General features: G+C 57.6%; 2 protein-coding genes across 2 annotated transcripts in view; one reads left to right on the forward strand and one right to left on the reverse strand.

Moving 5' to 3' along the window:
- The window catches only part of UCK1 (uridine-cytidine kinase 1), a 6,589-nt gene extending 3,507 nt beyond the window's left edge, over nucleotides 1-3,082 (reverse strand). Inside the window, exons 1-2 of the mRNA XM_019540829.1 lie at nucleotides 2,962-3,082; nucleotides 1,716-1,875 (exon numbers count right to left, since the gene is read on the reverse strand). Of these exons, the coding sequence (XP_019396374.1) occupies nucleotides 1,716-1,875; nucleotides 2,962-3,057 (256 nt within the window). The 5' untranslated portion in view covers nucleotides 3,058-3,082. The remainder of the gene's footprint in view (nucleotides 1-1,715; nucleotides 1,876-2,961) is intronic.
- Nucleotides 3,083-7,195: 4,113 nt separating this feature from the next.
- LOC109313958 (proline-rich transmembrane protein 1) overlaps nucleotides 7,196-10,777 on the forward strand; it is a 7,610-nt gene continuing 4,028 nt past the window's right edge. The window contains exon 1 of the mRNA XM_019540832.1: nucleotides 7,196-7,500. Coding sequence (XP_019396377.1) covers nucleotides 7,491-7,500 — 10 coding nt within the window. The 5' untranslated portion in view covers nucleotides 7,196-7,490. The remainder of the gene's footprint in view (nucleotides 7,501-10,777) is intronic.

Consider the following 10,777-nt stretch of genomic DNA (forward strand, 5'->3'; position numbering starts at 1 on the left):
CACACACACACACTATAGACCAACACCCGCCCCCGCAAAAAAAATCCATAAAAACATGTTTGCACGGCAGTGTGTGCATCCTCCCTGCCCCTGCTCCCCCGCCCTCCCAGATACTCATTGTGCTCCTCGGTAACATGCACGCTGTCCCTAAACACACACTCACACTCACACTCTCTCTCTGTGGTCCTTCATGGCTACTTGCACTATGGCCCTAAAGGTGCATATGTAGTGTTGACCCCAACACACACGCACGCTCATGCTCTGTTCCTTCATGATGCTAGGGAGCTTGCTCACAACAGTGTCACGTGTTGTTCATCCAGCACAGCCCAGCCTGCCCTGCCCTAGGCACACAGGCAGTGCTTGCACCCGTGCTCATGGCTGGGTGGTGGCATCTGCACCATCTCACATGTAGTTGTTAAGAGAAGACCATCGCCTCCCACCAACCAAAGTCTGCCATGCTCCTGCCTGACAAGGGCCGGAGGGGGGGGGTGTCAGTGTCTGGACCCATGCTTTTTTTGGTTCCCTGGGGTGCAGGGACAACTTGATGACGAGCTGCAGTCAAATAGAGGGTGAGGGGAATGCCTGGTCTTACACCAATCGCTCCTACTGACCCAGCAGTTCAAGGAGCTCATGGCTTAAAACTGCCAGCAAACGAGGGGAAAAGCAGGGGCAGGAGAGTGCTGGCTGTGCACCAGACAGCCCCATTGCAGCAGGGTTACAGGGGAGCAGTGGAGTGAGGCACAGTGCAGCGTGGGATGCCTGGAGGACCAGGCAGACTTGCATCACAGGCCCCTTGGCATCCATGTGTAACACTGAAACGATTAATAGCGAAGATATTCAAAAGATTTTTTTCCCCACTCCACTGCTGTACGGTGCCAGACGGCTTCAAACTGCAATAAAGAGCTTGTAAGTCTGTGCGCTTCAGCATTAAACCGTTCTGGGTGTTACGTGTGTTCAGGCTAGAGCAGGCACAGCCCTGCCCTGGATAGGCACAAAGCAGGGCAGGGGGGCAAGGTGGGGAACAGGGCACTGAGATCTGCTCCCAGGAAGTCAAGCCATGGGGCTGTCACCAGAGCAGCAGCCTTGGCACCTACGACTTCCCTTCCCTTGCCCATGCCACCCCTGGCCCTGTCTACCACGGTTGGCAAATGCTTGCTTCCCCTACTGCCTCCCTGGGCACTCAGCGAGTTCACTCCACCTCTGCACCCAGAGCAGCTTATGTTGAGACGAACCAGGAGGAGGGCTTTTTACCATATTCTTAGCTCGTTTCAGTGCATTTTAGCGGCTGTAAACGAGGAAACTGCAGCCCCACGTGGAGTGTCAGCAATCTGCAGATCTATAGCACAAGGCTAAGGAGCAAAAAAATGGCCTTTACGTCCAGGATGAGCACACATCTCCATCGCAAGGTGAAGGAGCTGTCCTAGCGAGGGGTGCAATCGTGCTACACAAATACAACGGCCGTGAAAAAAATGCAACTTTGGCAGAATCAGGACCTATCCGGCCCCCTTTCTGCATGGAGGCCCGAGCATCTTCCAAGCCTTCTGTTCCCTGCAGGTGGTTTTTACCCAGCAAGCCAAACAGGCTTTGCAACCAGTCATGTGTACCGCAGAGATACTGAGGGAACGGAGTCAGTGTTATGCCCATTCTACAGATGTAAAAACTGGGGACTGGAAGGAGAAACCAGGATTGGAGACGTGAGATCCTGTGTGCTTTACCTGGGTGGTCGAAATTGTACTGCCCCTTCAGTGCCTTGGCTTTCTGGTCAGCGGTGAGGACCTTGTAGAACCGGTCCTGGCTGAGAATGACCACCTTGCGCTGACGATGGTCCACCTCGTTCTGGCCCAGGAGCTCCATGATCTTCTCGCACACTGTGGACTGGGGACAAGACGCGGCACAGCTGAGTCACGGCCAAGCGCCTGGCGCAGCGTGTGCATCAAACTTCAGTAACATGCGTGCAGTGCAGAGCCGCAGCCCCGCTCCACAAAGGGCAACCCTGAAACCAGCCCCGTGCCATGGGACAGCCCTCGGGGCAGTTTCCAAGCCTCGCTCCGCCTCACCAGGCTGCTACGCTGCTCGCTGCCAAAGCAGCAAGGGCCGAGGCTTCGGAGAGGCTTGCAAATGACTGGAAAAGCGGTCCGGGGAAGAAGTACGGACGCTCTACCCCTGCTCAGCCCGCCCCATCTCTGCCAGGCCGTGGGGCAATCGAGCACTCTGCAGCAGCCCCAGGATCCCTCTCAGTAGTTTTAAAGACCAGTGTCCAGCGACGGTCGCAAAGCAGCTCTCAGAGCAGCTTTAATGAAGAAGAAGGGCCTTGCAGGGGAACGAAGAAGGAGGACTAGACCTGGGGGTCCCGCATGGCCCTTCGCACTGAGCCACACCACTGGCAGCTGAAACTCGCCTCCCCGACCCTTGCTGGCAGAGCCGTGGGCTCAGGTTCCTCTCCCCCCGGCTGCGCTGGGGGGGGGCCTGCTTCGCCCAGCACGAGAGGGGCGCCCAGCAGTACGGGGCGAGCGCCGCGCCGCGCCGCGGGGGCCTGCCTCTGCCGTGCCCTCGCCCCCGCGCCAGCGCACCCCCGGGAGGGTGCGAAGGAGACCACGCACGGATGTGGCGCGGTCCTCGTCCCCGCTCCCTCGCGACGCTTCGCACCCCCGAACAGCCAGCAGGTGCCCAGGCAACACCCGTCGGAGGACGCTTCAGAGGTGTGTTTTTGTCGCTCAGCCGGGGCAGGCGAAGGATCCGACGGTGGGGGTTTGGCGTCGACACTCAATGGGGGAAAGATGGGTCCTAGGAAGGTTGCACCCCTCCGCGAGCTGGAAATCACTCCCCCCTTTTATCCCGGAGAGAGCCGTGCCGCGGACAGACGAGCGCCCCCTCATCGCGCTTCCCCCTCGGGTGGACGCGCCCCATGGGGGTCACGGCGCGCTGAGCCGGAGGCGCGGACACGCGCGGGCGAGCGCTCACCTTGCCGCTGGCGGTGCCGCCGCTGACGCCGATGAGGAAGGGCTTGGGGTGCGGGCGCTCCGCCTCGGCCGCGCCGCCGCCGCCTGCAGAAGCCATGGCCGGGCCGCGCCGAGGGACTACAACTCCCGGCAGGCAGCGCGCGCCGTCGCTCGCCCCGCGCGGCGCGGCGCCGGGCCCGCAAGGCAGGCTGGGAGCTGTAGGACGCCTCACGTCGCGCCTGCGCGGCAGCCGTCACGTGACCGCGTTGAGTGCGCTGCACCGCCGCGGCGGGGAAGGAGGGGGAGTCGCGCGTGCGCATGTGTGTCCGCGCTGCAGCGCAGCAGTTTGCTCCGGGGGGAGCTCTGCACCCTGCTGCGGTGCGTTGCCGGTCTGGGGGCGGGACCCCCGCCAGTCGCCTGGCAGCGCTTGGAAAGGCTGAGCCGCCCCCCCCGTCCGTGGCCATCGCCATGTCCGTTGTGCTCCGGCCCTCCAGGGTGCAAAGTCCTGAGGGGACTTGGCTGGGTTTTAGTTATTCGTTTGCTGTTTGAAGGCAGCAAAATCCCCCGTGCAGCAGCTGGAGCGGCGGAGGGCAGCTCTGCGGGAGGGAAACCTGTTTCATCTTTTCTGCTCCTGCTAATGTTGGTGGGCGGGCTTGCATCCTCAGCACCCCGGGCCCAGCCGTCTGCAGACCAACACAGCTGCTCCCGGCTCTCAGCGCCCACCTCCCGGTGCTGAGCAATGTCCCTTCATTCCCCCGCCCGCCTTTCCCCATATTTCTCTTTCCCGCCTGAGCCAAAGCCTGGAGAAGAGACTTGCGTTGGCTTCAAGAGATTTCCCTCTGGCCTGGAATAAACGCGGCCCCGCAAAGATGGCCCATCAGGACCGGGCCACAGCAGCCCTCCTGCAGCACCCTTGCTCCTCCTAAGGAAGCCACCCCCAGAGCCCCACATTTTTGTCTCCCTGCTGTGGGGAGATCAGTCATTTCTGACAGCGGAGGCCTCTTTAAACTTTACAGTGACCAGATCTGACCGCTGAAGCTAGACAAATTCAGATGGAAATAAGGGTCAAGCTTTGGCGAGAGAGGGTAACTAACAACTTAGCAAGGCTCGGCACAGACCCTCTGTTAAGTGACATCATTCAGTCAAGCCTGGATGTCTTCCTACAGGAGATACTGCCGCTCACTTGGAAGCTGTGGGCTCGGCTCGTGGGAGGAAGCGGTTAGTTAGTGATTCGGTCCAGTCTGCGTCATGCCAAAGGTCAGGCTAGATGCAAATCGGGATCTTTTGCAGCCTTCGGATCCTCTAGAATAGGACCAAGCCATCTCCCGTGAATGAGTGTTATCTGCACAGAAGCAATAATCACTAGTTACACAGTCTGTATAGAAACCAGTATCAGAAAATAAACACTTCTATAGGACTGGTAGCAAACAGGAGAAGAATCCCGCTCGGGAGGAATTGTTTCAGACCAGCTTGCTTCGCGTGGGCAGGCTCCCGCGGTGCAAGAGAACAAGGCGGCAGTTTGCGGTTTCGAAATCAAGATCCATAGAGACCCGATCGGCTTTTGGAGGCAAGGCAAATAGTTCTCTGTGTCCTGCTCTGGTCTGCGAAAGGCACGATTGCCAACTTCTGGCTGCCGGCGCTTGTGGCTGTTCTAATCCTGCTCCTTGCTCCCTTTCCGTTCTGCAGCCTTTTGGGGGACACGTGCCCTTTGCTGAGGTTGTCAGGGTGCTTTTGTATCCCTACAGGTCTGTGCGGCGGGTTAGGAATAAAGCAACCCTTTCTGTCACAGCACTCAGTTGTAACGTCTCCAGCAGCTGAGCAGTTGTGGAGTTGTTCTTTGTTCTTCCAGTTCTGTTTCCCTTCCCTCCTCCTGCTTTCCATTCCCACCCTCTTGCCTGTGCCAGGTCCCCCCTGGGCTTCCCAGATCCTGGGTTCAGAAACGTACGGATACGCCAACAGCCCATCCGGCCTTGAGCCTCTCTTCGACTCTGCCAATACAGGGAGAGGGTGCTTGTCCTCGCACCCCGTGTGTTGGTGGTTCCCCAACTACCCAAAAATCAGACAAGCGGAGACTCTCCGTCAGACCAGTTGTGCCGGAAAGGCGAGGGGGATGAGTGGCTGTTGCGTGGGCAGCATGCCTGGTGCCCCCAGCACGGATACCAGCCAGGAGCCGGGGCAGTCGCAGAAGAGGTAGCGGACATAGGAAGGAATTCGATTCTCATCCAGGCTGAGTGCACGGGGCATTTGGGCTACCCTCACCTCCACCGTCTTAGTAAGGAACTGATGTTTAATGATTCCCAGGAGAGAAGGGGGTGCACAGCCTGGGCCAGGGACAGCAGCAGCAAGAGCCGAGCAGGGGAGGAAAGGAAGGGGCAGGGTTGCTGTTGATGACTTCCCAGCACACGCTGTGCTCTGGGCTGCTAAACTGGAAGTGATACAGCCCTGGGCAGGGCACAGTTATAGTGTCATAAAGGTGCTGAGTCAACCATGCTATTTTATAGGTGCTTTTATAACCACATCCACCCTGCAGCTAGCTAATGCTGGCATAACAACACGGGTTAGAAATGAGCCCCCTCCCTCACCTGGTGAGGCCCAAACTGGGTGCAGGACAAACCCCATCCTCCCTTTCCGGTACAAATGTGGAGCTGGCAGCTGCTGCTTCTTAGTAGAAAAAGTGCATCAGAAGGCAGGGGAGAGGTGCACCTTTATAGACTTACTACGTGAGCTATGTAGAGAGCACGAGCACGAGCTTTCATGAACCAAAGTTCACTTCGTCATTAGATCCAGGCAAGAAGTGACTCTCCGTGGGAGTTGCAGGGTTACTTTCATTGCAGGCGCTCGGCTTGACCCGCTTGTGTCCCCCAAAATGAAACACACTTTCATGCGTACGTGTTCTCACTCTCCGATACCCATCGGCAGCACTACGCAAACCCTGGTTGTGGCCAACGGGAACCTTTTGAGGCCTGTTGCAAGGACATTTCTAATAAATCACTGGGGGAAAGGCATGGGGTATTTTTTTTTGTGAAAGCAAAATAAACTTTGGTTTGGTTTGCAGCTTTTTGCAGAACAGTCCCTTGGGCCAAACCAAGCCTTTTTATGGCAAAAACCTAATGCAGTGGAAAAACATCACCTGGTGCTGCTTGTTGGCCGAGACACAGGAGCTCTGGACATTTCTCTCCGTTGTCCCGGTCATGGTTAGTGGCAGGACCATCCCCTCCCAAGGTCTCACATCATGCACATGTCCCCTGGTGCCAGGCCTGTGGTATCTGTTGAGGTGGGATTCCCCAATTCACCAGCTGTTAGACCATGATCCCTTTGATTTTGGAAGTGCAACAACGGTCCAAATGCATTTGCCAATTAAATTAAAATCGTATCCATTTCCTATCAGCTTAATTCGACTGGCATCTATGCAGGTACCCCCTCACCCCTCCTTGGGATCTCCCTGCCAGGGAAGCATGGGCCCTGCAGCTAGTGGGTCTCCCCAAGGGCTCCCCTCTGGCCCCTGTGACAGCAGCTGTCTGAAGTGTGTCCTAAGCAGCGTCCTGACCATATAGCTCTGCTTACCGCGCTGCAAATGCTGCAGCACACGCGGGCCCGGGTGTGAGGCCAAGGAGAGCCCTACCCACTTATTCCCCTGAATGAGCAACACCTCCGCCCCAGAAGGGCCTGCAAGCTACTTCTTTTCTTCCTCCCTTCTCTGTTAGTTGAACCCTCGCTCGCCCATATATCTTTTCTTCATACCCATTCGCTTTGCCTCTATTTTCCCAATCGCTGCCGATCCCTCTCATTTTAGGAGGAAGGACCGAACAAAGATGCAACACAAGATAAACAACATGCTCTGCTGATACAGCTGCTCCCATCCGACAGGTCCGAGAGCGCTTTACAGACGGGACAGGAAAGACGTGCTTCAGTCCTCCTTGAAATGCAGCCACCTCTGGACTGGAGCCGGGCTCACAGCAGCGCTACCCACCGCTCTTTGCATGGATGCGTGGTGCAGCGAGACAGGCCGGCCTGCTCCCGGACACGCATCTGCGTCGAGCCCTGGGTTTGCACTGGCTTTCACATGTATTTACAGATCAAAGGGCTCCCTGGCCTGTTCAGGGTGGCCTTATCCAGAGCAGGCTCTGACAGGCTCACGCTCCCCCTCCCAAGACAGATAGGGAAGGGGAGGTCAGCCTCCATGCATCTGGCCTTCCTCTCCCCCCCACCCCCGGGGGCAGGGAGATGCTGGTACAGCCTGGCCTGGCTGGGAACACCATGGCACGGAGCGGCGCTGCCCTTGTGTACACAGCCATCTGCAAACAAGCTCGTCAATTATTAATAAGGCTCAGCTCAGCCCCAGAGAAACCAAATCCGAGCAGGGCGGGAGGCGCGGACAGTCGCTCCCAGGGGAATGCAGGGAGCAGAGAGTCTCCGCAGAGCGAGAGCAGCAAGGCTATAGAGATCCCCGGGAACATCTGACCCCCCTGACACAGGGCCCTTTGCCCTGGTTTGGGCAGCCCATCAGCCTAGTCTGGGGCAACACTGACAGAGAAGACAGCGCACCCATCCATGGAGCCAGGTAATGTGAGCGCTCCCTAACTCTGGGGGGAGTGGGGATGCTGTTGGTAGCAGAGTGCATAAGGACTAGGGCAGCGGTCCCCACCGTTTCAGACTCGAGGCCTGCTTGGAAGATGCCAGCTCTGAGTTTCCGCTTGATCTTTCACTGCAGAACAATGAGCCGAGCATGGGTTTCAAGCTATGGATTCCTATTTGAAAGCTCTGGGTTTATCTTGTGGCTTGTGTTTGCACATCTAACATGGTGTGGCACCCTCGAAAGGATCCCGAGGCACCCCAGGGTTGAAACTAGAGCTCTGCTCAGCTATGCCAGTTCGCTGCCCGGGGATGGCTCTGTCACCTGGGCATTCATGGTGCTGGGAGGTCTGCCCAGTGCAACACAAGCCTGCCAGCACCCTCCACAAGCTCAGTATATATCCCCCCACCAGGGAACAGGGGCAGAGAGGGGGCATCTGTGGCCAGCTCAAGGTCACCCAGCAAAGCACTATCAGAACCAGGATTAAAGGTCCGGGGTTCCTGGTTCTCAGCCCAGGCTGAGCACACCTTGTCTCTGGAAAACCTCCATCTGCATACCAGTGCCCGAAGCCTGGCTCCAGCTGCCACAGCTCTCCTCTGACCCACAGCACAAGGGCAGCCTTGGGGAGAGTTTCCCTGTGTCTGAGGGGCTCACAGCCAGAGGGAGAGGAAATCCTGGCCCCACTGAGTGAGCAGAGTTCAGAGCTTTGCCCCTCCTGGAGAAACCGGGGTTATGGAGTCTGGGCACGTTCGATAGTATTTGCACTATATGCCACTCCCGGAACAAAGGAGTCCTGCAACAGCATGCACACAGCCTTCTTCAACCCAACTAGCAGCAGGATTCAGTGAGATGACAGGTAGCTTCACATGGAGACTGTTCATAGGGGACTTTTCAGGGTTTGGGGAGAGCAGTCGCCAAGCAGCTGAGAGCACGAGAATGAGCGCTGGCACGGGCAGTCGAGCGGCGCTGGCTGCGAGCCAGGCAGAGATCTTGTGTTCTCACCCCGGAGTATCAGGCATCAACCTCAGAGTGAAACTAAGTCAAGCAGCTCCGGTCCCCGAACGGCTCCGGATTTCCAAGCTGCCTGTCCCACGAGGGCATCTCTGATGTCGTCTGGTGTGAGCGTGAGCCACCGAGCGTTGTGGCTGCCACACTTGCTGGAAAGGCAGAGGAACACCCTGACGCCAGCATCACACTGTTGCCATGGAAATGGGGCATCCGTATCTCAGAAGGCCACAGTCTGTTGGCAGGGGCACGCGCCAGGGTGCCCAGTTCTGTCCACAGGGCCGCCCAGCATACACTCGTCCTGCTGCTTGCTCCCAGGCCATAGCACTGTCCTTCTCTCACCACGCCTGTGCAGGCAAGCAGCGAATTGTCCCCTGCTGCAGGCAGGCGCCAGGGGCCCTGGAACGGAAGGGATCTGAGCTAAGACCTCCCATCATGGCAGGTCCTAAGGGCTACAAGGACCAGACAGCATGCGACAGCACTGGGGGTAGAGGGCAAGGATCTGTGCGTTTCCATCTCAGGTTTGAACGCTATTTTAACTGATTAGTTTAAGTAGCCTGGCCGCAGGGCTGAGAGTCAGTGTGGCCTGAGAGGGAGACCTGGCTCTGACACTGATGCAGCATGTGGCCTTGGGCAAGACACATTGCCTTTACACTTCTGTTTTCTCCACGTTTCCAGGGCCTGGGAGGAGAGGCAGTATTTACACATGGCCGTAACAGGACACAGCGCTCATGACAGGCTGTTAGTAGGGATCCAGCTCCTTTACATGCACAAAAGGAAGCCAAAAGCCCTCCAGTTGCTTCTCTTTTTTCCAGGAAGTAGAGCGAGGCACAAGTAGACAAGAGAAAGGCCAGGCAATCACCCCTACTCAGGAGCCAAGATGGGGGCATCGCCTGCTTGATAGTGCCCTGGTGGCAAAGCTGTCCCTCTATTTTCCCCCTCTGCTATGGGCTGCCTGTCCACCGTTAACAAGGGCCGAGGTGCAGGAAGTCTGCCATCTGGGTAGTGGTCAACATCCAGATGGAAATCCCGAAGGGCGCATGGGGCTGGACAGAGAGCCAGGATGGAGGCTCGGCCAGGCCAGGCCGCATGAGTCAGATAAAGCCGAAAGCAACTCCAGAGAGCTGCAGCAAGGATGCTTCCACGTCCTTCTGGGCTTTAATATCCAGCAGATAGTTTCTCAAGTGGGCCAGTCTCCCTAAAGATGCATCACTGAGCTCCGAGGGTCCCGGGGCAGCTGGGGGGATCATTTTGATCTTGACCACAGTTCAGAGGGTTGCTGGTTCTGGCCAGGCTCCTCTCAGCACAAGCCGCCGACCTGAAAGCCTGGATCCCAGCTGGGGCTTGACTGAGTTTCACAGGTTGCAGCAGGCTTGCTTGGAGAGGCCCTCCTCTTGTCTTGAAAAGGCCAAACGTCCAGTGACCGGGTCCCACAGCTCCGCGTCTCAGCAATCCCTCATTTTAGGGTTACTCTTTGCCAGGAGTCTGCTGCACTGGGCTGGCAAACCCTGGAGAGGGAGGAAAGGGCCTGGTGGGGTTTGCTTTGTGGGAACTCTCCACAGCCCGTGTGCAACCTGCACCGTGCCAGACCAGGCTGGAGGGCTGCCCAGCTAATGGAGTATTTCCTACCCAAACCCACATACAGATACTAGTATTTGCACATCTACAGCACTTTTTCCTAGAGACCCAGGCAAAGAAGGCAGTGCAAGCTCACAGCAATGTGATGCCGCTGCGCCCCTACCTGCTCCGAGCCACCCCAAGCTGAGGTCTGGTGCGTGGGAATGATGGCCACTAACAGGGATCTTCCAGGGTTGTAGGAACATGCTGGTCTTTTCTGCACCACGGGGTGCCTGGCTGTCTCCCTGCCCTGGCAATATTACAAACCACCAGGCCGCACTGTCCCCTGACACCGTAGCCATAAGGCCCTGCCAGGTCCTGCGCCACATCACGGGGGAAGCGGCCCCTTGTGCCGGCAGCTGGAGGACGGATGGCAGCGTTGCCCTTCTCCCTTCTGTACCAGTTTCCAGACACCACAGACCGTTTGTCACGTTCCTTCTCCCCACCTTGCCCCTTCCCAAGGTGCTGCCAGTCCTGTTTCCTTATGAAGCAAGGAGTCAGGGGAGGGGCACTCTGAAGTGCTTTGGGTTAGAGTACAGGGCAGTCCAGGGGAAAGGGACTTAACGGTGGGGGTCTACTACAGACCTCCCAACCAGGGGGAAGAGCTTGACCAGGAATTCTTGGGTCAGCTCACAGAGGTAGT

The sequence above is a fragment of the Crocodylus porosus genome, unplaced genomic scaffold (assembly GCF_001723895.1).
Source record: "Crocodylus porosus isolate Cpor-Errol unplaced genomic scaffold, CroPor_comp1, whole genome shotgun sequence".
Classification (NCBI taxonomy): domain Eukaryota; kingdom Metazoa; phylum Chordata; order Crocodylia; family Crocodylidae; genus Crocodylus; species Crocodylus porosus.